Source organism: Thalassophryne amazonica, chromosome 14 (genome assembly GCF_902500255.1).
Source record: "Thalassophryne amazonica chromosome 14, fThaAma1.1, whole genome shotgun sequence".
In the NCBI taxonomy this organism is placed as follows: domain Eukaryota; kingdom Metazoa; phylum Chordata; class Actinopteri; order Batrachoidiformes; family Batrachoididae; genus Thalassophryne; species Thalassophryne amazonica.
This window is the reverse complement of record NC_047116.1, coordinates 8596808-8624765: the sequence shown is the minus strand read 5'-3', so window position 1 is coordinate 8624765 and position 27958 is coordinate 8596808. Positions and strand designations below refer to the sequence as shown.

Here is a 27958-nt window from a genome sequence, read left to right as displayed (position 1 = left end):
AGTTTCTTTTTATTGACATGCAGATTTTGTGTGCTGGTCCCCTGTGAGCTCTAACCCCTATATCTTTTTCCAGATGTGGACAACAATGGCTTCATCAGCAAAGAAGAGTTGGACAAGCTCTTCAAGGCCGCCAACCTCCCACTGCCTGGGTACAAGGTCCGGGAAATCATCACGGAACTGACAAAGACCAGCGACCAGCTGACTTTTGATGATTTTTCCAAGGTGAGTTCAGAGGTCAGATAACGGTCACCTGTCTTTATGTAACAGATGATGTCAAGACACCATGACAAAACAAGGCAGAGGAAATGTGACCCGGCCCGGAGGAAGCCTTGGCCCCCATCTGGAGCCAGGCCTGGATGTAGGGCCCGTCAGCTAATGCCTGGTGGCTGGGCTTACCATAGAGCCCAGTTGGGCACAGGGCAAAAAGGCAACTTGGATCTTCCATCTCCACCCTGTGGGCTCACCACCTGCAGGGGGAACCGCCAGTGTCAGGTGCGCTGTCCCATGGGTGGCAGTGAAAATCGAGGGCCTCGGCGGACTAGACCCGGGTGGTGGGCCTTGCCTCCACTCACAGCCTTGGCTCTGGAACCACTCTCCTTGATAGGGGTTGGACCTTATTCTTCTCTGGAGTTGCCCAGGGTGTGAGGCGCCGGGAAGGTGTGGGGATACTCACGAGTCCCCGGCTGAGCGCAGCTATGTTGGAGTTTACCCCGGTAGATGAGAGGGTCACCTCCCTGCACCTTCCGGTGGCGGGGGGAAAACTCTGACTGTTGTTTGTGCATATGCACCGAACAGCAGTTTGGAGTATTCGTCCTTCTCGGAGTCCCTGAATGGAGTCCTGTATGGGGCTCCGGTGGGGGACTCCATTGTTCTGCTGGGCAGCTTCAACACATACATGGGCAATGACAGAGACACCTGGAGAGGTGTGATTGGGAGGAACAGCCTCCCCGATCTAAACCTGAATGGTCGTTTGTTATTGGACTTCTGTTCTAGTCATGAACTGTCCATAACGAACACCATGTTCAAACATAAGGATGCTCATAAGTGTACATGGTACCAGAGCACCCTAGGCCGAAGACTGATGATTGATTTTGTGATTGTATCATCTGATCTGAGACCGCATTTCTGAACACTCGGGTGAAGAGAGGGGCAGAGCTGTCAACTGATCACGATCTGGTGGTGAGTTGGATCAGAGAATGGGGAGGACTTTGGACAGACCTGGTAAGGCCAAACGGGTAGTGCAGGTGAACTGGGAGCGTCTGACAGATCTTCAACTCACACCTCCAGCGGAGCTTTTCTAGCATCCCTGTGAAGGTTGGGGCCATTGAACCAGAATGGGCAATGTTCAAAGCTTCCATTGCTGAAGCTGCAGCGACCTGAAAGTCTTAGGTGCCTCAAGGGGCAGCAACCTTCGAACACTGTGGTGGACACCGGTGGTCAGGGAAACCGTCTGACTGAAGAAAGAGTCACGGATATGTTATCTCGGAGGACTCCGGAGGCAGTTGCAAGCATGGGGAAGCAGTGGGTTTGGTAGGAGTTTGGAGCAACCATGGAGAAGAACTTTCAATCGGCACCACGTTGCTTCTGGTGGACCGTGAGGCACCTCAGGAGGGGAAAACTGGGAACCATGCAAGCTGTCTACAGGAAGGATGGGAATCTGTTGACCTCAACTGAGGAAGTCTTTAAGGAACTCCTGCATCAGACCGGAGCACCCTCTATAGTAGGGGCAGAGCTGGAAGCTGATGGAGGATTTTGATTAATTTTCCTGGTGGAAGTCACTGAGGTAGTCAAACAACTCCACAGTGGCAAGGCCCCAGGGGTTGATGAGATCCATCCAGAAATGCTGAAGGCTCTGGGTGTGGAGGGACTGTCTTGGAGGAGATGTCTCTTCAATATTGCGTTGAGAACTGGGACAGTGCCTAAGGAGTGGCAAACTGGGGTGGTGGTCCCCATATTTAAAAAGGGGACCAGAGAGTGTTTGCCAACTCCAGGGGCATCACACTACTCAGCCTCCCTGGTAAGGTCTACTCCAGGGTGCTGGAAAGGAGGGTTCAGCTGATAGTCAAACCTCTGATTGAATAGGAACAATGCGGGTTCCGTCCTGGTCGTGGAACAACTGACCAGCTCTTCACTCTCACAAGGATCCTGGAGGGGCCCTGGGAGTATGCCCATCCAGTCTACATGTGTTTTGTGGACTTGGAGAAGGCGTATGATCGGATACCCTGGGAGATACTGTCGGAGGTGCTGCGGGAGTATGGAGTGAGGGGGGTCCCTTCTTAGGGCCATCCAATCTCTGTACTCACAAAGCGAGGGCTGTGTTCGGGTGCTCGGCATAAGTTGGACTTGTTTCCAGTGGGGGATGGCCTCCACCAGGGCTGCACCTTGTCACCAATCCTGTTTGTGATATTCATGGATAGGATATCGAGGCGTAGTCGGGGGAGAAGAGGGTTTCCAGTTTGGTGGGCTCAGGGTCTCATCACTGCTTTTTGCAGATGATGTGGTCCTGTTGGCTTCATCGGCCGGTGACCTCCAACACTCACTGTATGATTTCGCAGCCGAGTGTAAAGCGGCTGGGATGAGGATCAACACCTCTAAATCTGAGGCCATGGTTCTCAGCAGGAACCCGATGGATTGTCTACTCCGTGTAGGGAATATGGTCTTGCCCCAAGTGAAAGAGTTCAAGTACCTCAGGGTACTTGTTCACGAGTGAGGGGACAATGGGAGTGAAATTGGCCGGACCATTGGCGCAGCAGGGGCGGTGTTGCATTCGCTCTACTGTACTGTTGTAACTGCTGCAGGCTCGGTACACAGAAGAAGAAATACTCAGCTGAAACAAAGTAAAAATGAAAACCATGAAAAGATTTGGTTACAAATTGTGTGTCCGTTGAAGTTATGTCATCCAGCACAGGTGCCTTTTCTAGTTTGCACACAATGCAGTTTTAATTTTTATGTCCAGCACCTACATCTTTTGAATCTCAATACAACTTGTGCTAATGTGGGCGTGTGTCGTCAGGTGCGGAGCCGATTTTGTCTGTCAGTAGAAATCATTTCCACCTTAATCCGTTAATGCACCAGAAATCCTGTTGCTTCCCTTTGCTTTATTGATACTTGACCCCGGCCAATATCAGCTGATATGAGGCTTTCCCATACATATCGGTGTCTGTCTTAATTTTGCCAATATGAAAATGTTTATTTTACCAAATAAACAATGAGAGTTTGGCTGTTGGAAATTATGTCATTATGTAGTTTGTCCAGTAGAGGGCGCTCCATTGGCATTGTTTATGTCTTCATGTCTAGTTTGTGATTGTGCTGTGAGCAAGTGCAACCTTAGTCAAACTCCTTGTATGTGTTGAAATACCTGGTCAGTAAAGCTGATTCTGATCATGCTGTCAAGCAGGGCTGCGACCCCATCACCCCTTGGCCACATCAGCTACAAGAGATAGAGGTAAACTCACCAGCTGCCATTGTTTTTCAATCAGAGTGAGCATTTTACAACAACATGAGACAAGTGGTTGCTAGCCTGCCAGGTAGGCGGGGCCAAAATAGACAAAAAGAAGTCTATTTTATGCTGTGATGTGACACGGTGACTGCCAATTCAAATGAAGGCAATGTGACAGCAGTTGGTTGATTGCTGGAACAAAACAATCCAAGACAGTGAAATACTCTGCCAGACACCTGTATGTTTTTATAACTTTGATATGTTTGGTACTTCTTGTCTTTTATTTAATGAGAAATGAACAATTATATATCTGCATTTGGATTTTTTTTAAACTCTCTAATATCGGTATTGTATCAGCTCCCCCCCAAAAATCCATATCGGTTGGGCTCCACTCAATACCACAACACTGGGTGCCTGGTGCGCTCCGGTTTAAATGGACAGACAGGATTATGTTCAGACTACAAACATGCCCATACTTAATGAACATGGTAAATCCAATCCCTTTGCACCTACCGCCCAACTTTGCGTTAGACATGCCCTAAATGGCATATGTTATATTAGTGAGATGAGGGTGATATGACAATAGGCTGCCCCCTGGTGGACAACTCTTTTCATCCTTCATCTTCATGCAGTGGACAAAATACACGTGTGTTTTGTCTTATGTCTCCTAACGAAGTTGGGCTAACCTTGAATAAAAGCCATCAAAACCGTATTCTACTTACGAACCAGGAAATGTGAGTGCTGCTCTGTACTCTCTTCTCAGATTGTCCACGAGCTGAAGAGCACAGAGGTGGGGAAGACCTTCAGGAAAGCCATCAATAAGAAGGAGGGGATCTGCAGTGTGGCAGGAACCTCTGAGCAGTCTGGAACCCAGCACTCGTACTCAGGTCAGCTCCTGAACACACCGTCAGCCATCTGATCCTGTTTCGGGGTTTTGTGAAGTGACATCTCCACATGTGGAAGGGTTGATGGTGATGTGTTTTCTGTGCACAGAGGAGGAAAAGGTGGCTTTTGTGAACTGGGTGAATAAAGCCCTGGAGAAAGACGCAGACTCTAATCATGTCCTGCCGATGGATGCGAACAACGACGACCTTTTCTCCGCAATGGGAGATGGAATCGTTCTCTGGTACGAGATTTACTGCCAACATGTGGAGGACCACGGGTGGCTTCAAAATTACAGTTAAAAACAATGACACGTCTAAATGAACAATATTCAGTTCAAAGGGGTTTGCAGTTAAATTGGTTGTAAATAGAAATAAATAATAAATAAATGTTAGGGCAGCACGGTGGCTTAGTGGTTAGCACTGTTGCCTCACAGCGAAAAGGTCATGGGTTTGATTCCCACCTATGGCCTTTCTGTGTGGAGTTTGTGTGTTCTCCCCATGTTTGTGTGGGTTTCCTCCAGGTGCTCCAGCTTCCTCCCACATTCAAAGACATGCAGGTTAGATGGATTGGAACCTTTAAATTTTGTGTAGGTGTGTGTGCGAGTGTGAATGTGTTTGTTTGTCTGTATGTGGGCCTGTGGCAGACTGGTGTCCTGTTCAAGGTGAACCCCGCCTCGCGCTTTATGACTGCTGGGATAGGCTCCAGCCCCCCCATGACCCTTAATTGGACTAAGCGGTTGAAGATGAGTGAGTGAAATATAATTAATATTAATACAACCCCTGGCAAAAATTATGGAATCACCGGCCTCAGAGGATGTTCATTCAGTTGTTTAATTTTGTAGAAAAAAAGCAGATCACAGACATGACACAAAACTAAAGTCATTTCAAATGGCAACTTTCTTGATATGTTTCGGACGCGGTCGGAGCACCGACCCAGCGTTTGAAAGGACCCAGCATAAAATAAGCAGAGCACGGTTCAAAAGGTAACAGAAGTTAATAAACATAACAGTGGGTGAAGTGCTAAACAACTAAAAAGTCCGCGGTCTGGTGAGGTGGAAACACGGCGCGCTCTCAACAGCGCAAACTGTCCGGAGCCACAGCAGTTCGGACCCAGGGACCCCGCCGACACCCCCCCAGGTGGCCGCGACAAACCAAGTCTGTGAAGAAAGAAAACATGGAGGTGAGTCCAACTCCACACAGAGAGACACAACTCAAAGGTGCACGCAATCAGCAAACACTTCCTGGCTTAAATCTATACATCAGCTTCTCACCCTGCAGGCACGGAACAACTCAGTTCAAATCTCCACTGCAGCAGAAGCTGATTAGACAATTAGCATAACGTGACAGCTCGATACAAGAAGGTGTGAGGGACACCAAATCCACTGTCATTACTTCATAAAAGTCACCAAAACCAAATTACCTCAGGAAGTGTGCTGAAGAGCGTGAGACCTCACCCAATCCTCCTTCACAGACTGTGGCGTCAAACCTGGAGCGGTCTCTGCGTCCGTGATGGTGAGATTGTTCTCCTGACGTCGATCTCACACGTCTGCTCACAAGGTCGAGTCTCTGGCAATCACACACTGTGCATTCAAGGTTTAAATGCAGCAATCTCTGATCAAGACAAAATACACCACAGCTGTGAGTCCTGATGACCTGCACGTGAAAACAAGCCTCAGGTGTTCAGGGTGAGGTCCTAATGCTCAGCCACTCAGTCCTGAATGCATACCACCTGGTGGGAGAAACAGAAAACAAAAACCAAGCCAGCCAAACACCCCAGCCCACAACATTTCTGGCTTTAAGAAACACTATAAGAAATCAAGAAAAAAAGATTGTGGCAGTCAGTAACGGTTACTTTTTTAGACCAAGCAGAGGAAAAAAATATGGAATCACTCAATTCTGAGGAAAAAATTATGGAATCACCCTGTAAATTTTCATCCCCCAAATTAACACCTGCATCAAATCAGATCTGCTCACTGACATTGACCCTATGTCTTTTTGCAAGGAATATTTTCACAGTTTTTGTTCTATGGCAAGACGCATTATCATCTTGAAAAATGATTTCATCATCCCCAAACATCCTTTCAATTGTCCAAAATATCAACATAAACTTGTGCATTTATTGATTATGTAATGACAGCCATCTCCCCAGTGCCTTTACCTGACATGCAGCCCCATATCATCAATGACTGTGGAAATTTACATGTTCTCTTCATAAATCTCATTGGAAAGGCACCAAACAAAAGTTCCAGCATCATCACCTTGCCCAATGCAGATTCGAGATTCATCACTGAATATGACTTTCATCCAGTCATCCACAGTCCACAATTGCTTTTCCTTAGCCCATTGTAACCTTGTTTTTTTCTGTTTAGGTGTTAATGATGGCTTTCGTTTAGCTTTTCTGTATGTAAATCCCATTTCCTTTAGGCGGTTTCTTACAGTTCGGTCACAGACGTTGACTCCAGTTTCCTCCCATTCGTTCCTCATTTGTTTTGTTGTACATTTTTCGATTTTTGAGACATATTGCTTTAAGTTTTCTGTCTTGACGCTTTGATGTCTTCCTTGGTCTACCAGTATGTTTGCCTTTAACAACCTTCCCATGTTGTTTGTATTTGGTCCAGAGTTTAGACACAGCTGACTGTGAACAACCAACATCTTTGCAACATTGCGTGATGATTTACTGTCTTTTAAGAGTTTGATAATCCTCTCCTTTGTTTCAATTGACATCTCTCATGTTGGAGCCATGATTCATGTCAGTCCACTTGGTGCAACAGCTCTCCAAGGTGTGTTCACATCCTTTTTAGATGCAGACTAATGAGCAGATCTGATATGATGCAGGTGTTAGTTTTGGGGATGAAAATTTACAGGTGATTCCATAATTTTTTCCTCAGAATTGAGTGATTCCATATTTTTTTTTCCTCTGCTTGGTCTCTAAAAAAGTAAGCTGTTACTGACTGCCCACAATCTTGTTTTTCTTGATTTCTTAAGTGTGTTCTTAAAGCCAGAAGAGTTGCCATTTGAAATGACATTAGATTTGTGTCATGTCTGTGATCTGCTTTTTTTCTACAAAATTAAACACTGAATGAACATCCTCCGAGGACGGTGATTCCATAATTTTTGCCAGGGGTTGTAATACCCCTTTGAGAACTCTTGTTAAATATTGCCTCCATCATGCAGGTTCTTGTTATTTGTTAATGTGCCTGTATTATTATAATTGTTTATTGAGTGTCACCACATATCTTCAACTGCTTACTCCAATTAAGGCTCACAGGAAGGGGTTGGAACCTATCCCAGCAGTCACAGGGAGTGAGGCAGGTTCACCCTGGACAGAACACCAGTCTGTCACAGGGGCCACATATTGACACATATACATACACACACACACACACACACACACAGTCACTTTCAATTAATTTTTTCAATTTATTTTCATTTATATAGCGCCAAATCACAACAGAGTTGCCTCAAAGCGCTTCACACAGGTACAGTCTAACCTTACCAACCCCCAGAGCAACAGTGGTAAGGAAAAACTCCCTCTGAGGAAGAAACCTCAAGCAGACAGACTCAAAGGGGTGACCCTCTGCTTGGGCCACGCATTCCACAGAACAGGGGCACAATAAGAGAAACTCTGTGACCCGCAGACTTTTTATTCACCCTAGTGACCCAAAGTAGTCCTTCATCCAGAGAACGCGAAGCCCGGGCCGGTACGTAGGGTTTAATTAGGTCAGCTAAGTAGGGAGGGTGCCAGTCCGTGAACAATTTTATAGACTAGCAGAACCTTAAAATCTGATCACACTGGGACAGGAAGCCAGTGCAGGGATGCCGAAATGGTTTAATGAGGTCAAACTTTCTGCTTTATGTCAAAAGTCTGGCTACAGCATTTTCGAACCAGTTGGAGAGCCCTAATGCTGGACTGCGGTAAACCAGGAAAATAGAAACATTGTAGTAGTTCACACAATTTAAAGTTTCCAATCCACCTAACCTGCATGTTTTTGGATGTGGGAGGAAGCCAAAGCACCTGGAAGGAACCCACCCAATACAGGGAGAACATGCAAACTCCACACAGAAAGGCTACAGGTGGGAATCGATCCCATGACGCTTCCTGCTGTGACGGGACACAGTGCTAACCTCTTATCCACGGTGCTTACTTTTTTTTTTTTTTTTTTTCATGATAACTAAAAACAAATGATTTGATTTTCACTAAACGTGAGGAAATGATTTGGCTCTGCATGGCGGGGAGTATAGCATATTTTAGTGCAGTTGGGGGAAAGGTAGCCAGTGGAATTGTAAAAAAAAAATAGAAACAGTGTATTTTTAATTAGAAATTGCTATATTTGAGTACTTATGTATGTTTTAATTTGATCTGTTTGTTGTTTATGTTCTCATTTACAAGTCCTATGGACCTGTAAAATGACTTAAAATTTATAGGACTAAAAGATTTTTAATTAGACACAACATCTCATTTTAAAATGAGCTAGTGTAATGTTTTAGTCATTTGAACTTTTATTTGCCCTTGACTTTTAATTGTTCTTGTGGAAGCAGAATTTTGTTTAGTTGTGGCTTGATAATAATAATAATAGTAATCAATCAATCAATCAATCAACTTTTTTCTTGTATAGCGCCAAATCACAAACAACAGTTGCCCCAAGGCGCTCCACATTGCAAGGCAAGGCATACAATAATTATGAAACACAGTCTACGTCTAAAGCAACATAACCAAGGATGGTCCAGGGTCACCCGATCCAGCCCTAACTATAAGCCTTAGCGAAAAGGAAAGTTTTAAGCCTAATCTTAAAAGTAGAGAGGGTATCTGTCTCCCTGATCTGAATTGGGAGCTGGTTCCACAGGAGAGGAGCCTGAAAGCTGAAGGCTCTGCCTCCCATTCTACTCTTACAACCCTAGGAACTACAAGTAAGCCCGCAGTCTGAGAGCGAAGCGCTCTAATGGGGTATATGGTACTATGAGGTCCCTAAGATAAGATGGGACCTGATTATTCAAAACCTTATAAGTAAGAAGAAGAATTTTAAATTCTATTCTAGCATTAACAGGAAGCCAATGAAGGGAGGCCAACACGGTGAGATATGCTCTCTCCTGCTAGTCCCCGTCAGTACTCTAGCTGCAGCATTCTGAACCAACTGAAGGCTTTTTAGGGACTTTTAGGACAACCTGATAATAAGGAATTACAATAGTCCAGCATAGAGGGAAACAAATGCATGAATGTAGTTTTTCAGCATCACTCTGAGACAAGACCTTTCTGATTTTAGAGATATTGCGGTAAATCAAAAAGGCAGTCCTACATATTTGTTTAATATGCGCTTTGAATGACATATCCGATCAAAATAACTCCAAGATTTCTCACAGTATTACCAGAGATCAGGGAAATGCCATCCAGTAACGATCTGGTTAGACACCATGCTTCTAAGATTTGTGGGGCCAAGTACAATAACTTCAGTTTTATCTGAGTTTAAAGCAGGAAATTAGAGGTCATCCATGTCTTTATGTCTGTAAGACAATCCTGCAGTTTAGCTAATTGGTGCGTATCCTCTGGCTTCATGGATAGATAAAGCTGGGTATCATCTGCGTAACAATGAAAATTTAAGCAATACCGTCTAATAATACTGCCCAAGGGAAGCATGTATAAAGTGAATAAAATTGGTCCTAGCACAGAACCTTGTGGAACTCCATAATTAACTTTAGTCTGTGAAGAAGATTCCCCATTTACATGAACAAACTGTAATCTATTAGACAAATATGATTCAAACCACCGCAGCGCAATGCCTTTAATACCTATGACATGCTCTAATCTCTGTAATAAAATTTTATGGTCAACAGTATCAAAAGCAGCACTGAGGTCCAACAGAACAAGCACAGAGATAAGTCCACTGTCCGAAGCCATAAGAAGATCATTTGTAACCTTCACTAATGCTGTTTCTGTACTATGATGAATTCTAAAACCTGACTGAAACTCTTCAAATAGACCATTCCTCTGCAGGTGATCAGTTAGCTGTTTTACAACTACCCTCTCAAGAATCTTTGAGAGAAAAGGAAGGTTGGAGATTGGCCTATAATTAGCTAAGATAGCTGGGTCAAGTGATGGCTTTTTAAGTAATGGTTTAATTACTGCCACCTTAAAGGCCTGTGGTACATAACCAACTAACAAAGATAGATTGATCATATTTAAGATTGAAGCATTAAATAATGGTAGGACTTCCTTGAGCAGCCTGGCAGGAATGGGGTCTAATAAGCATGTTGATGGTTTGGATGAAGTAACTAATGAAAATAACTCAGACAGAACAATCGGAGAGAAAGAGTCTAACCAAATACCGGCATCACTGAAAGCAGCCAAAGATAACGATACATCTTTGGGATGGTTATGAGTAATTTTTTCTCTAATAGTCAAAATTTTGTTAGCAAAGAAAGTCATGAAGTCATTACTAGTTAAAGTTAATGGAATACTCAGCTCAATAGAGCTCTGACTCTTTGTCAGCCTGGCTACAGTGCTGAAAAGAAACCTGGGGTTGTTCTTATTTTCTTCAATTAGTGATGAGTAGAAAGATGTCCTAGCTTCACGAAGGGCTTTCTTATAGAGCAACAAACTCTTTTTCCAGGCTAAGTGAAGATCTTCTAAATTAGTGAGACGCCATTTCCTCTCCAACTTACGGGTTATCTGCTTTAAGCTACGAGTTTGTGAGTTATACCACGGAGTCAGACACTTCTGATTTAAAGCTCTCTTTTTCAGAGGAGCTACAGCATCCAAAGTTGTCTTCAATGAGGATGTAAAACTATTGACAAGATACTCTAACTCCCTTACAGAGTTTAGGTAGCTACTCTGCTCTGTGTTGGTATATGACATTAGAGAACATAAAGAAGGAATCATATCCTTAAACCTAGTTACAGCGCTTTCTGAAAGACTTCTAGTGTAATGAAACTTATTCCCCACTGCAGGGTAGTCCATCAGAGTAAATGTAAATGTTATTAAAAAATGATCAGACAAAAGGGAGTTTTCAGGGAATACTGTTAAGTCTTCTATTTCCATACCATAAGTCAGAACAAGATCTAAAATATGATTAAAGTGGTGGGTGGACTCATTTACTTTTTGAGCAAAGCCGATAGAGTCTAATAATAGATTAAATGCAGTGTTGAGGCTGTCATTCTCAGCATCTGTGTGGATGTTAAAGTCGCCCACTATAATTATCTTATCTGAGCTAAGCACTAAGTCAGACAAAAGGTCTGAAAATTCACAGAGAAACTCACAGTAACGACCAGGTGGACGATAGATAATAACAAATAAAACTGGTTTTTGGGACTTCCAATTTGGATGGACAAGACTAAGATACAAGCTTTCAAATGAATTAAAGCTCTGTCTAGGTTTTTGATTAATTAATAAGCTGGAATGGAAGATTGCTGCTAATCCTCCGCCCCGGCCCGTGCTACGAGCATTCTGACAGTTAGTGTGACTCGGGGGTGTTGACTCATTAAACTAACATATTCATCCTGCTGTAACCAAGTTTCTGTTAGGCAGAATAAATCAATACGTTGATCAATTATTATATCATTTACCAACAGGGACTTAGAAGAAAGAGACCTAATGTTTAATAGACCACATTTAACTGTTTTAGTCTGTGGTGCAATTGAAGGTGCTATATTATTTTTTCTTTTTGAATTTTATGCTTAAATAGATTTTTGCTAGTTATTGGTGGTCTGGGAGCAGGCACCGTCTCTATGGGGATGGGGCAACGAGGGGATGGCAGGGGGAGAGAAGCTGCAGAGAGGTGTATAAGACCACAGCTCTGCCTCCTGGTCCCAACGCTAGACAGTCACAGTTTGGAGGATCCCAAAAAATTGGCCAGATTTCTAGAAATGAGAGCTGCTCCCTCTAAAGTGGGATGGATGCCGTCTCTCCTAACAAGACCAGGTTTTCCCCCAGAAGCTTTGCCAATTATCAATGAAGCCCACCTCATTTTTTGGACACCACTCAGACAGCCAGCAATTCAAGGAGAGCATGCGGCTAAACATGTCACGCCCGGTCTGATTGGGGAGGGGCCCAGAGAAAACAACAGAGTCCGACATTGTTTTTGCAAAGTTACACACCGATTCAATGTTAATTTTTTTAATAATAATACAAATTTATTACTAGAATTATAAAACAAATGTTTTGATATTTGAACAAAAACTAAACCATCTTTAGGACTGTCAATTTCGCCTGTATGCAGATGATACTGTTTTATAATCTTCTGATAATTCCATCCAGTTGCGATGGAAAAATTACAGCTCTCTGTTAATGAACCACATTTTATTAAATGCAACTACAATGGGTTAATTATGCTGTTATATAAAAAAATTGCATCAGTTTTTATTCATATTTGTAAACTTTGCTTTCTCAAGTTCAATGCTTATTATTTATTACCAGAGAAGATGAGGACCAAAACATCTTCTATGTAAGGAATTAATAATAATAATGAAATCACCTTTAAGTTGCACTGTAGTTTGGAAATGTGTCTTAATAATAAAACCTATGATATGATTGATTTTTTGTTTGTTAGTAAGATGATTAACCTGTCTGTCCCCGACACCATTGATGAGAGAACCATCAACAAGAAAAAGCTGACGCCTTTTACCATCCAGGTGAGACAGGCGCTGCAGTGGGCATGTCCACAGTCTCAGCTACACTCTAAAGTAAACAGCAGTGCTCATGTTTGTAAACAGCAGCGCGCGTGTTAACCTCCCATGTGGTCTAACAGGAGAACCTGAACCTGGCTCTGAACTCGGCGTCCGCCATCGGCTGCCATGTGGTGAACATTGGTCTGAGGACCTGAAGGAGGGCAGGCAAACACCTGGTGCTCGGCCTGCTGTGGCAGGTCATCAAGATCGGCCTGTTCGCTGACATCGAGCTCAGCAAGAATGAAGGTTTGTCTTCTGGTCCAATCAACACTGGCTTATAATTCAAAAGTAAGACCAGAGCAGCGCTCATCAGGAGCTTTATCAGTCCCCTGATAAAAACATCTGCTGCTGTGTCTCGTTATGTTGCGGTATAGAACTTACTGTACATCTCTCTCTCTCTCTCTATATATATATATATATAAAGATAGATATAGATAGATGTCTCTGTGCTGTATTTTTCTGTTTACGTCTTCAATATCATGTATTTTATCATATCTCTTTTATTAATCACTCTCTAACTCGATAGCTCACTTTAACATCTTTTTATATTTCATCTTCATTACTGTGACTTTATTATTTGTTACGTGTTTCTCTTGAGTTCCTTTTCACTTTTTGACTTTCTGCTGATTGCATCCGTAGCTCTGATCGCTCTGTTGCGTGATGGAGAGAGTTTGGAGGATCTGATGAAACTTTTCTCACGGAGGAGCTGCTGCTGCGATGGGCCAACTATCACCTGGAGGAGGCCGGCTGCCCCAAGATCAACAACTTCAGCTCCGACATCAAGGTGAACAAACAAACAAACAAACAAAGCCCTGGCTGGTCCTTATGCGTTTGACTTGTCCTAAAAGCCTTATGTTCCTTCTGTGGTCATAATACTACTTGGAAACTACTATAGTTGAATTTGTGCATCAGTTATTGTAAACACTGTTAGTTCAGTCACACGAGCGTCCACAGGTCCAGGTCTGAGTGCTCTGAATGTTTTTGGTGTATCTGCAGTAATGACCCCAGACTGTGTATGTCTTCTAGGACTCCAAGGCTTATTATAACCTGCTGAACCAGGTGGCACCCAAGGCGACGAGGAGGGAATCCCCCCCGATCCCCATCGACATGTCAGGACTCAGGTGAGAAAGAAGCTCAGAGTTATCTGAACATATCACAGAGTCCCATGACGGTTTATAACCTGACTACAATGTGGCACATTAAGGAGATAATTTTATAAACACAGCCTCTGTTCATAACACAATGAATACGAGACGTTTATCTATACATGTAAAACAATAAAATCAATCAATACTGGGATCACATCCTGGCCTGTCACGTCTGTGCAGGAGAAAGAAGACCTGAAGCGGGCCGAGTGCATGCTGGACCAGGCTGACCGGCTCGGATGCAGGCAATTCGTCATGCCAACAGATTGTTGTCCGTGGCAACCCAAAGCTCACCTGGCTTTTGTTGCTAACCTGTTCAACAAATACCCAGCTCTGAAGAAACCAGAAAACCCGGACATCGACTGGAGTTTTAATTGAAGGTGAAGTCTCTTTAATCTAAAAGTTTGGATCTGAAGAAAAATAGATTAATGCACATACAGACATAAACTGTGGTTGTTTAGATCTTGTCCAGAAGAGTGCAAGATAAACAGACCTATTCAGTGTGCAGTGGACCAGAACAGAACGCAATTATTCAGAATGAGAAGTGAGAAAAACTTAACTCGTTAACGGAGCTTAAAATCAACAGTAACAATCTGTAACAAGTCATTCTGTTGTAGCAGAGAAAGAACCAATGATCACATAAGAAGATGTTAATTTGTCTCTGTCTGACCTGAAGACCACACACATCCATGGTGTGATTGGTTCACATCATTCATGTTATTTAATGGAGAAGGTGGGTCTTCTCTGATCTGCCTGGCAATCCCGAGTGGGACTTTCACACAAGTCGCGACCAGCAGCCACAGCAAAAGGAGGGAAAGACGAGTGTGTGCGCTTCTTAAGTTACAGTTAAATAAATTTATTTTATATGTGAATGTCTTCAGCATTTGAAAAATCATCTCTGAAACTCTGTGGAAGTGATTTAATTGGATGTGATACTTTCAGGTGAGGAATCTGGAAGTAAAAATCAAAAATTCTCTAATGAACCTGAACCTGAGCTTTGATCCAGACTAACAGCATCCTAATCCTGCTCCTCTTGTTCTCGCTGCACAAGTTCCATAAACTGCTTCAGTGATCACATCCACACACACCCAAAAACCAAGGCAGCAGAGGAACCCCCGGACTGGTCCCGACCCGGCTCAGGTCCATCAGAACTGACTGTACCTGTGCAGGTCTCTTTTACAAATCCAACAGCTGAGTAAGTGAGCCGTGTCTTCCTTTAGGTGAAACCAGGGAGGAACGAACTTTCAGGAACTGGATGAACTCACTGGGAGTGAACCCTCGTGTCAACCACCTTTATGCGTAAGAAAACCGCCGTCTTCCATCTGTGTTTATCCAGAACGTCCACTCGTCTTCAGGCTGGGCAGTAGGAACCGTGTGAATGAAGACACTATGGCGGATAGGCAGAAGTAAAGGAGCGATAAGGAGGCGGTCACTTTGTTTACGATAGAATTTACTGTTTTAACAAAACACAAATAATTGCCTGGTAAAAATATGACCTTTGATCCCCAATGACACCGGCATTCACCTGCCAACATTGACCTTTGGCTGACCTTGACAGGACAATTTTGGAATCTGCATATATGTTTTCAAAGTTTGGTGTAAACTGGGTTTTAAAAAAATCACATTCCTTGACCCCAATGACCTTGACCTTTGTTGCGGTTATCCCATTAAGGTCAACCTTCATTCACGTATCGAGTTTAATAGAAATCAGCAGACAGATGGGCATAACCTTGACCCAGTGATCGACCTTCTGCAAATTTCTACCTCACCTTGGCAACTGCAGAACCCATCTACATATGTGTGTCAAACCTGCCAGTAATTAAGATGGGAAATGGTTTTTAATTTTGACCTTTCACCCCCAATGACCTTGAGTTTTGTGAAAATAAATGTTTTTGGATAAACCTTCATCAACATATAAAGTTGGAGTAGAAAGTGGGCAAAGTTCCACAGACAGAAATGACCAAATCTCTGACTTTTGCCAATTTCCAGGTCTGATAGAAATTTCCAAAAAGGATGTGGGCAGAGTTACAGGAGAAACAAACAGTGTCACAAAATACAGTCCCGTGGAAAACGTTTGGGCCACAAATAGATTAAAATCAGATACTTCATAATCAAGAAAAGTGATCACTGAGGACACGTTTGTCTTTTTAACGCTGCTTTTAAAAGGACGCCATGTTGATTGATGGAATTATCGATTTGTTCATTCAGAGACATTGACGACGCTCTTGTGATCTTCCAACTGTACGAGAAGATCAAAGTTCCCGTTGACTGGGACAGAGTCAACAAACCGCCGTATTCCAAACTGGGCAGCAACATGAAGAAGGTGAACAGGACAAAGATGTTGTTTATGCTGTTCTTCGTGTGTTGATATAAAGGAATCTGAGCTCAGATCTGGATTGAACAGCACACAGGAACTTTTCTTAAATTGTCAAACAGTTCCTCTAAATTCTCCGAGTGGTGTCAGAGTGCATTTGAACAACTCAGGTTTGTTTGGTGTCATTTCTAGCTGTGTTTTTATTCTGATTTGTTCTCTTGTTGTCATTTGACTTTGGAAGTTGTTCAAACGGTTTTTTGTGGTTCATGTTCCAGCTGGAGAACTGTAACTACGCCGTGGAGTTGGGAAAGGAGGCGGCAAATTCTCTCTGGTCGGCATCGCGGGTCAGGACCTGAATGCCGGGAATCGAACCCTCACGCTTGCTCTGCTCTGGCAGCTCATGAGGAGGTAACCACTCCATCACTGACACTCACCAACTCTTCTGATTGGTTCAACACAGACAGTTCAGAACGTGATTTAAACGTGTTTTAATTTGAGATGATGACGTGCAACGTGGATCAGAAGATGATAAGAAATTATTTAAAAAATTACTCGCATATAAAATGCCACACTACCCCCTCCCAAAATAAGAAATAAAAGCACATTTTACAAAACCTATAAAAAAAGCCATTTTAAAGTCTACAGCAGTTTCTCTGATAGTTTAAATCAGGTTTGTTGTTGACAGCAGGGCTGCTCAATGTGGGGCCCATGGGCCACACTGAGACCACTCTTTTGTTTTGGGTTACCATGGCAATTCTTTATAAATTAATAAATTACTGTTAGATCATAGTTTTTATTATTTTAAAAAATTCAACATTTTCTATAAAATAGAATTATTTATTAAATGTTCAATATAATATGAATGAATTAAATATTTGGAATAAATATATTTAATTATGTAATCATGCAAAGGTCAACATTGATTTCTGACCTGTGGACCATCCAGATGGATTGACGGATTGGTTTGAAATGACTCCTAAAGCACTGTGGTGGAGTCATTCCAAACCTTTTTTCAGAAACACTTCCTGTCTAACTTTCTGCTGGTTCAGGTACACATTGAACATCCTGGAGGATCTGGGCGATGGGCAGAAAGTGACTGATGACACCATTGTGTCGTGGGTCAACGGCACACTCACAGAGGCAGGGAAAGCCAAAATTTCCAGCTTTAAGGTCAGTGATTCGCTCAGGTATCGATTAACTTCATAAAATGTGCTGACTGGACAAACACTATGTTTCAGCAGCTCCAAGAAAAAAAAAAAAAAAAAAAAATCTATAAAAAACAAAACAAAAAAAAAACAACCTACATTTGAGACATTGCTCTACAGGGCGATAGACACTTTACCCTAATTTCTGGATGTGCCAGTGTCCGGATTTACTTACTGTGGTACTTTCTGGTTTAAGTTGCTGATTCTGTTTTAATGTTAGATCTTTAGAACCAAAATGTATTTAATGTATGATTTCAACATCTATATGATTGAGATTTTTTGTGTTTATTTATTTTTTTGCATACTTCGATTTTTCATGTCAAAGTGCGTTAAAGACATGGAGGTTAGGTGAATTGGAAACTTGTCCAGAATTGTCTTGATCTCAATGAGACTAACCTGATTAGAGGTTAAATTAAAAAACATTTACTCAATCATGCACCTTATAAATCTTTACGTTATTTTGTACATTAGTCTGTGGGTCCAACAAAAAATGTTTATTTTCCACCGGCTGTGTTGAAAGCTTCACCTGATCCTTTGACACAGGCCACTAAATGTGGGAGTGGATCATAGTAAAGGGGTGGAACCAGGAAATTTTAAAATACTGTGGACCTTGAGCAGTCGTCTGTTTCAGTTGTTGATTTTAGTTTGAGGTTTCACATCTGATATTGATGACTTAAAAAAAAAAAAAAAAAAAAAAAAAAAAAAAAAAAAAAAATCATCTTTGTGTAGGACCCGTCGATTAGCAGCAGCATGCCCATCCTGGATCTGATCGACGCCATCCAGCCAGGTTCCATCCGCTACGACCTCCTGAAGGTGGAAGACCTGACCGAAGAGGAAAAACTCAACAATGCAAAGTATGTACAGATTCTTAAAAATAAATCATTTTTTTCTCAATTTAAAAATGTTCCCAAAATTTATCACGTGATCAAAGTCAACTATAAAGCACTTTGATCCACCTCAGTGCTTTGTGAAATCGTAAGAAGAGAATAGTAAAAATCTCTTAAATATTGGGAGGAATTGAAGGAAATCAGGAAAAATATGAAGATTCAATTAACTCCCAAATTTACTTGATTCTTCTTTAACCAAAGAACAGCCTTGCCTCAAACTTGTACAAACGTCTTTTTACTTGAACTGCACATACTCGAATTCAAAGTCACGAAATTAAGAACGATTTCATTTGAATTTAATTTGGTCATTTGAAGGAGGCTAAAACTAATAATCTAGAAAAACCAAAACCTTTTAATTTCTACTAGTTACCGCATGTGCACAACCTGAAGACTAATCCCACAGCTTCTTACCGCCACATTATGACGTATCAAACGCCACTCTTTTTTTCCTAGGTACGCCATTTCTATGGCGAGGAAGATCGGTGCCCGAGTCTACGCACTGCCTGAGGATCTGGTGGAGGTCAAACCCAAGATGGTGATGACCGTGTTTGCCTGCCTTATGGCCCGCGGCATGAAGAGAGCCTAAAGGTCATGACCCCCAACCATTAGTCACTCACACCTGCCTCCAAAACAAAGAGGCACCACGTTGTACAATTTGCATTTTGGTACAGATGATACAGTATTACAGGTACAAAGTTCAAGGCTGTCATGTCGTTTTAGCACCACTGAGGAAAAGCAACCGGGGCGGGTGGTTGGTGTCGGCCCCGCCCCTCATCATGTCTGTTACTTTTTTTTTGTTTTTTGTAACGTTTCTGCAGATGTCGTTGGAGGGCTGAAATGCAGTGACAGATGTAAATTACAAATTAAGTTGTCCACAGAAACATGGAATATTTTGGGTTTATTTTGTCTGCAATGACACAAAAATTAAATTTAAAAATTGCTGCATTTTTCCATATTGTCTCAGCTTTTTCTGACTTAGGGTTGAAATTAAAATTTTTAAATGGCAACATTTGCTGCTTCTCAGTTTTGTGTAATGAAATTAATTTTTTTTTGTGCAAAACCATATATTTTTTTTTTTTTAAATACAGCTGATGTGGACAATGTAAAACGTTCTACTTCTAACGGTACGACTGCAGATCGACGTGCAGCCATTTCTGACCTGTAAACTGTTGTGCTGCTTTAAAAAAGAAAAAAAATCCTCTCAACAAGAACAACAAAATATCTGCATTTTAATCATGTGGGAATTTTTTTTTTTTTGTCTTGTGTAAACATAAAATTGTGTATTTCCAATCATAAACTTGATGCCAAATGAAGAGTAATAAATAGAATTTTTTATGTTGTAAAAATGGTCGTCTGCTAATTTCTTTCAGAAATAGGAAAAAAAAATATTTAAAAATAAAATTTAAAGCTCAGATAAAAATAAACCAAAACTATGGCACTTTCTGGAGTGTATTCAGACACTAAAAAAATGTTACAATTTCCATCTCAGCCACAAAACGTAATGTTTTGATTGTTTCACATTTCTCTGGTCACTACCTTTTCCCACGGATTCTGCCAAAACTTCCAGAACAGACGCAGAGACCTACAGCTGTGTCGGGGAGCTTCAAGGAAAAGTAAATCTGTTGAGTGTTTGTGCAGGGAGGTGACAAAGTAAATCAAATCTGAAGATACAACCTAACAACAACTACTGAAACAGTCTATTTAATGGAAGATTAAACTGAACAAGAGACCAGGATAAAACTGTGTCCAAGGATTTAACAACAGGACTTCCAAATCTCACGACTTGGTTCCATTTTGTGTGTTAAACTGAATTTCAAAAAGGCCTTGTCGATTGTTAATCCCACAGCGTTCAAACACACGGTAAACTGAAAACGTGGAGTCGCTCAGAGTTGGATTAAAGATCATACTGTGGTGCGTGCAGGGGGCCGCGTGCACCGTCACTTGGTCGGTTTGGTCTCGGTGGGGTTTCTCCGGTGTCCAGGGTCTTAAGGAGGTCGGAAGAGGCCGGCAGCCTCACGGATGCGGCTGAACTCAATGCAGAAAGCCTGAACCTCGATGAAGAGATCCTGCACGTTGATGATCTTGTTCCGGATCAGTGACTGGAGGAAGACGCACACCAACCGGACCAGACGGTTCTGAACAAAATAACAACCAATGATAAATTTAATTATAAAGCACTTTAAATGAGAAAAAAAAATAAGTACTGAACAACTTTAGAACAACATTAAACAAAGATCCCAATATCACAGAATTAAAAGCAATTACAAAGAAATTTGTACAAGCAAAATAATTAAAAAGCGCTAAAAACCACAAGGTTGGAGCAGAGCAGGAAAAGGCTCTAAAACCTGCTGACTTCTTCTCAACCACTGGACATACAGCGTAAGTCTGCGTCCAAGGGCCGTAGGACACGAGGATGCACAAATGATTAAACAGAAATAGGTCTGTAATTCTTCAATAACCCAGAATTCAAAGTAGGCTTCTTTAGCAAAGGTGTTATTACAACAGCTTAAAACGAGTTGGAACACTTTCAGTGGTGAGTGATACATTTATAACAATCAGCAAAATAGGGCCTATTGATGACCTGAACTCCCAAATTAGCCTGGCAGGTAGTGGATCAAGAATACATGTTGAACATTTCACTGCCATCATGAGTTGGGATAGTTTAACCAAAGGAAGTAGTGTCCAAAAAAGGATCTTGAATCAGGAATCACATCTGCTAATTAAACAAAAACAAAGATCAACATGCAGCAGAAGCTTCACCAGAAGGAACTGAGCCAAAGTGATTTCAGTGTAAACGCAGCTTGGACTTTAAACCAGCTATTGAACATCAAACACAATCAATCAATACGATCAATGAACAAATTTTCTGTACCAGTTTTTCCAGACCTCATTTAGTGGATCGATCGCTCTCAGAAACAAACACAAAACCCAGAATATAAAAACACCATCCAATCACAAACTGATTAAAAATGAAAGCGATGTAAACTGCTGAATCATTTTCAAGCATTTATCAGAACTTCACACTCATCACTCACTCAGCCTCAGATTTACAGGTGCCGATCGTCATCCCAGCCGCTTCACACTCGGCTGCGAACCGATCCAGTGAGTGTTTGAAGGTCACCGACTGATGAAGCTAACAGGGACCACATCATCTGCAAAAAGCAGTGATGAGACCCTGAGCCCACCAAACTGGAAACCCTCCTCCCCCTGACTACGCCTCGATATCCTGTCCGTGATCACAAACAGGATGGTGACAAGGTGCATCCCTGGCGGAGGCCAACCCCCACCAGAAACGAGTCTGACTTACTGCCGAGCACCCGAAACACAGTTCTCACTTTGTGTGTACAGAGATTGGATGGCACTGAGAAGGGACCCTCTCACTCCATACTCCCGCAGCACCTCCCACAGTATCTCCTGAGGTACCCGATCACCCTTCTCTAAGTCCACAAAACACATGTAGACTGAATGGGCATACTCCCAGGAACCCTCCGGGATCCTTGTGAGAGTGAAGAGCTGTCGGTTGTTCCACGACCACAACGAACCCGCATTGTTCCTCTTCAATCAGAGGTTCGACTATCAGCTGAACCCTCCTTTCCAGCACCCTGAAGTAGACTTTACCAGGAAGGCTGAGTAGTGTGATGCCCCTGTAGATGGCACACACTCTGTGGTCCCCTTTTTAAATATGGGATCCTTCAAATCCGGTTACAAGCACCAAAGGTTGACTGTGTACAGTGGTCCCTCGATATAACGCAGTTCACCTTTCGCGGCCTCGCAGTTTCGCAGATTTTTTAGTCCAAGTTTTGCATGCTTTTATTTTTTTTTTACAGCGCATTGTGTTCTGCATCCTCATCAGCAGGCCGGTTGTTGGCACCCGCAAAGGGAGAGTACGTGCATTGTGTTCTGCGTGTCTGTTTTATAAGATCTTCTCGCCCAGAAGAAAAAAGAGCACCAACAACTACCCATAATTGTGTTCGTCACTCAGTGGAAAAAGAGCGACAGCAGAGTGGCACCAGGACAAAGAGGCGCGGTCAGAGGAACTGTAAAAGACTGGTCAGTCACTATTAATAATTTCTTATGTGTCCCACCTCGTAGGTTGATCGTTAAAATTAAATTTGTTAGTTCTAAAAGCCATCATAATTATTATATGAAAACATTGTTTTTATTTCTCAAACAAATGTTTGGGCCTGAAAACAGGTTGGTCTTATTTTTCTACTAGGTTTGAACTTTGATAGTGTTTACACACGAGAGAAAAGTGAGAAAATGTTAATGCCTGTTTGAGAAAAGTGTATAAAGGTGTGTAGTGAGGGGTTTTACAGCCTTAAAACGTCTATAATAACTGCAAAAAATAACGCTGTCTACTTCGCAGATTTCGCATATTGCGGCTATTTTAGAACGTAACTCCCGCTATAAACAAGGGACCACTGTACACCTTTTGGTACATATTTTTAGAAAATAGTGTTAACCATTTTAATTTTCAATAGGGGTCAATTAAGGATCAATTGAAGAACTGCATAGGGGTCAAAAAGAAAAAAAAAGAAAAAGTTCCAATCATATTGAAGCTATACCACATTATGTGTCTGATCACAAAGATTCCAAAAAACGTATAGTTTGGACTATCTATAACTGAATGTTCTGGAGTTATGGGGTAAAAACAGCAAGAATGGTGACAAACGTCAGTTTCAGTTTGTACAGGAGTCAAAAGTTAAAGTTGCTCCAGTTATGGTAAAACATGAAGCAAATTATTGGTTGCATTAGTAGCATTTTAAAAAGGAATAGTTTGCACCATGTGTCATGCTTAGTTATCATGTTATGGGGTAACATATGTCACATGTCATAGAATCCAATGGACGTCGACATTGTTTAACCTTTACTTTGGAGACCAAACATTCAACACAGTCAAAACTATTCCATTTGTTAATCCTATTAGTTCAACCAATAATTTGCACATTTTACCAAAATTGGAGCAACTTTAACTTTTGACCCCTGTACAAACTGAAACTGACCTTTGTCACCATTCTTACTGTTTTACCCCATAACTCCAGAAACATTCAGTTATAGATAGTCCAAACTATACCTTTTTGGAATCATTGTCATCAGATACATAATGTGGTATTCACTTTCAATATGATTGGAACATTTTTTTTTAATTTTGACCCTGTGCAATTCTTCAACTGACCCCTACTTGGCCCCCTATTGAAAATACAAATGGCTAAAGTTATTTTTCTACAATATCTACCAAAAGGTATACACGGTCAAATGTTGATGCTTGTAACCAGATTTGAATGATTCTTACAAGTTATCTGCTGTACTAGACACCTTGCTGCACATTTGAGCAGCTTTGTCGCCATCTAGTGGGGGATGTGAGCATTTCATGGCTTTTGCTACATTAAGTTGAAAGTCAAAACTGTTAAAAAAAAAAAAAAACTTTCGGAAATGTCAGAAATGCATGATTTAAATTTTTAGGCACACAGCTTTATGTATTAATGTCTAGAAATTTTGACTGAGAGTTTAATGATACCAAAATTTCCAGGAAGGATTGAAATTCTTCTGACAAGTACAGAGAGACGGTTGTACCTGCATGTATTTGTCTTTGATTTGCTCACAGGTGGAGATGCAGTTGGAGATGTAGAGATGGATGAATTCCGGTGGTAAATCGACAGCTGTGGTTAATCTGAGGAAACACGAGAAAATATATTTTAATAAAAAAAAATTTAATCACTGCATGTTACTGTGGTAACATGTCTGTGTATTACTTATTACAAAGCTCAGTTAATCCTTCCTGCAGCAGAAATGTTTTGGGAGCAACTTGTTTCAGCTTCTCCCTTGTTGTCACCACAGCGGATCAGATATGGATCTGCATGATGATTGGCCACAAGTGGACGTCTAACAGAGTACGCTCACCTGTTGACGACTTCCATGGAGTGCAGCGACATGTCCATGTTGACCAGCACAGAGAAATACTCTGTGATCTGGCTGCTCTGCATCAACTTCAACAGCATCTCGATGGCCACCAACGGGTTGTTCTCCACCAGGTCCGGCAGCTTTGCCGGGGAAAGGCCGATGTGGTAAACCAGCTTCGGGTCCTTTTCCAGTTCAGCCAGAAGCTGTAGAGAGACAGCGAGACAAAACTCATGACTTGAGGCCTGAAGCTGTTCAAAGCTGTGCCAGTACGGTGGGTTTTAGGTTGTGAACTTACCTGTGACTGCTGCGGTGCCGACAGTGGGCTCTTGAAGGCTTTGGACATGATGCGCTTGATCTCCATGCCGGTGCTGTTCTTCACGCACATGGAGCGATCCCATTGGATGCTGTGGTCCGGTTCGGTCGGGTTCAACCATGCCAGCTCGTCCTCACACACATGGAGCGGCGGCGGCGGCCGGATGAACTCTGGACGGAAGTGACCTGAGGAAGCAGGAGAAGCTTTGAGGAGCAGAGTTTTTGAAACTCACCATTCTGAAGAGTTTCTGGTTCAACGTCCTCAGAATCAGAGCATCAGCATTTTGTCTCAGGATGTGAACAGCAAGAAATTATAATCACAGGACGCCAGAACGTGTGTGACACACAGGAAGTTACATCACGAAACTGTCAGACAGGTCAAATTTTTGTAGCCAAGAAATGTGGCCGTAAAAACGAGAACAGAGCACTTACTCTCCAGCGGTGGGCGGGGCCCCGTCACGAGGGACTCCAAGATCTGATTGGCCACTGAGCTGTCAAACCCTGAGTTGGATGAATCGGGGTCGGGGTCGTTCAGGATGCTGGGGAAGCTGGCTTTGCTTTGTGTGGGAAGCTCAGACTGACGCTCTGCACCACAAACACACAGAAGGTGAGAACACTGCCTTTCTGGTACGACCGTTGACCTATAACCCACGCTGAATGCTCTTGCATAAGGTGCACATTTACATGTTTGCCGTCAGGGTCACTGACCTGCCATAGCCAGCTGCAGCCCGCTGATGTCGATAGACTGAGGCATGTTGCCGACGTCCATGCAGGACACCTGTCTGGGCGTCTTCTTGAAGAGATCTCGCGGTGGGTGCCAACATGAGCTGGGACAGGAAGAACTTTTCCGGCTGGGTGATGGGAGGAAGGAAACCTGGAAGGTCACATGACACAAACAATCAAAATGCTGCTGAAGAACAACGTGACACATTTGGCCTTAATCAGCTGTCTGAGCGATTAGGATTGGAACAGTTGAATGTTTGGTCTCCAAAGTAAAGGTCAAACAAGGCTGAGGTCCAATGGATTCTATGATGTTACCACGCGTAACGTGATAAGCAAGTATGGACAGATGGTGCAAATTATTCCGTTTTACAACCACAATCACACGTTTCCTGTGGGGATCCACGGGCTCTAGATTGGGTAGCGTTTATAAAATAGGTAACTGACATTTTCAAGGGTGGTAATAAATTGTGCAAAGTTTTTATAATGAGTTGGAATGGTGTGTGAGTCCAAAATGCAATCATCAACGTCCATTGTTTACTGTTGTTAGCTAATATCGCCATTTCTCCAAAAATATTAGTCCTATCAACATTCCTGTTTTTGCAGCATACCAAACAACAAATGTCAGCTCTCCCCGGTTCTCCGTGATCAAAGTCCCCCCCACGCGCACGCACAGGCCACTTGCTATAAGCCTTTTCACAGTAACGCTCGCTTCTGGCTCTGACGCGCAAAGTCAAAGAGCAAGAGGTGTAAACTGCAGTCTTGAGCCATCATGACTGTGTGGGCAGCGAGAATGACAGAGACTTTGATTATTTTTCCTGTTGAAGTGTTGATTCCTTGAAACATTTTTGTGAAAACGTGGTATTGGTGTCCAAGGAAGAAAAACTGAAGCTTATGCTGCAAACAAACTGAAAATTCAGGGTTTGCCCCGACTCAACCCACTGCTGATCCAGACACAGTCTATTCGTAAACATAGAATCAGCCGATCACTGTTTCATCTTGTGCACTACGTTTGTATTTCCGAGTGTGTCAAATAAATTATTTGTGAAGATAAAATGAAATTAATCATAGCTAGAGCTGCCAACCCGGGACGCCGTGTACTTATTTTGCGTAAGTACACTGAGGCTGGATTGTAAGCGTTTCGTCCCCTCTAGGGGAACCAAAACCTGCCTGGCTCATGGACTATGCTGGAGGATGTCTGGCCTAAAATGTGTCAAATCAACATGGAGCTCCAGACCCGCTTTGGTGACTCCGAGGGAAAATTATTCTCACACAGCAACGAATCAAATGTACATTTGCTCATAACATCCTGTTTTAACTAAATGAAGTTTTTGTTTTATTAAGAATACCACTGAGATACCGGCTTGACCCCAGCCTGACAGTCAGTGTGTGAACGGTACCGGACAGTAGCTTCTCCGGTTCCTCTCCGGCCGGTGCCGGGTTCAGCAGGTGGGCGAACACGGCGGCGAACGGGTTGGCGGCTAGCGGCTCGGTTCGGTACATCTCCCAGAGCAGGTAGAGGGCGGTGAGCCGCTGTGGGGAGCTGGGCAGCAGGTCCGGCTGTTGCAGCAGCATGACCAGAACCGAACCCACCCGGAAGTGCTCCGCCTTCGCGAAGAAGTGATGGAAGGCGGTGGAGAGGCTCTCGAAGGTGTTGGTGCAAGCTTCCTCGGAGATGATGCTCAGCAGTTCGACAGCTCCTTCGGAGCCAGGGCCATGGTTCGGGTCTGTGTCCTGCGTCCGTTCAAGCGGAAAAGGCGCTGAGATAAACCATCGGCACAAACGGCGAGTCCTCAGCTAGCTGCCGGTTAGCTAATCATAGCGACAAGTCACGAGTCCGGCCGACAAACGCCACACCCGTCCCTTCTCCTCTACAACTGTTCTCTGAATCCGAAAAACTCCGCGTCCTTCTGGATTTATTCCAAAATAATCACAACTGCTAAACGCGACGAATTAGCCCTTTACCGTATGACCGCTTTCTTCTTCGCGCTTTTTTTTTAAACAGAAGCGGCTCACCGTGTTCGGCAAAGAACTTCTTGGTTCATTAGCGCCACCTACCGAGCAGGAATACAGAGCGCAGACAACATAAAACAACCAAAAAAAAAACCAAAAAAAAAAAACCAGATAGCTCAGAATGCTGCATTATTTTTTTTTTAACCTTACAGAGCTATAAAGAGTTAACATTTTTTGACTATTAGCTTTACATTCAACACTTTCCAATCTACCAGAGGCTACATTCACATTACCATGTGAAGTAACCCGAAACCAGGTGTTATTGTATTTATTTGCATGCACGTGATGCAGATCTGAAGCAGATTTGAGCCACTTGCAGTTGTTGTTATAGATCTGATATTTGGCATTGTGCTAGTTAGTTGAGGTCATTGTTGAGCTCATAAATTGTCATTGAATGGTGCGCTGCATCCCCTCATGATTGTAACTTTCGGTTAGGTTAGGACTTCACGTTGAAGATAATGTTGGGTAGTGACAGGGTTA

At 42.7% G+C, this 27958-nt stretch overlaps 1 protein-coding gene and 1 pseudogene across 1 annotated transcript; one reads left to right on the top strand and one right to left on the bottom strand.

Moving 5' to 3' along the window:
- Nucleotides 1-19152, top strand: part of LOC117525121 — a 30571-nt pseudogene extending 11419 nt beyond the window's left edge.
- Nucleotides 19153-20008: 856 nt separating this feature from the next.
- Nucleotides 20009-27448, bottom strand: LOC117525105 (CCR4-NOT transcription complex subunit 11-like). Its single transcript, XM_034186944.1, is given in 10 exon segments — nucleotides 20009-20525; nucleotides 20527-20667; nucleotides 24107-24203; nucleotides 24434-24636; nucleotides 24729-24931; nucleotides 25178-25330; nucleotides 25454-25559; nucleotides 25561-25619; nucleotides 26866-27153; nucleotides 27156-27448. Coding segments are annotated over 10 exon segments (1377 nt in total). The 5' UTR covers nucleotides 27184-27448; the 3' UTR covers nucleotides 20009-20426.
- Nucleotides 27449-27958: the final 510 nt, after the last annotated feature.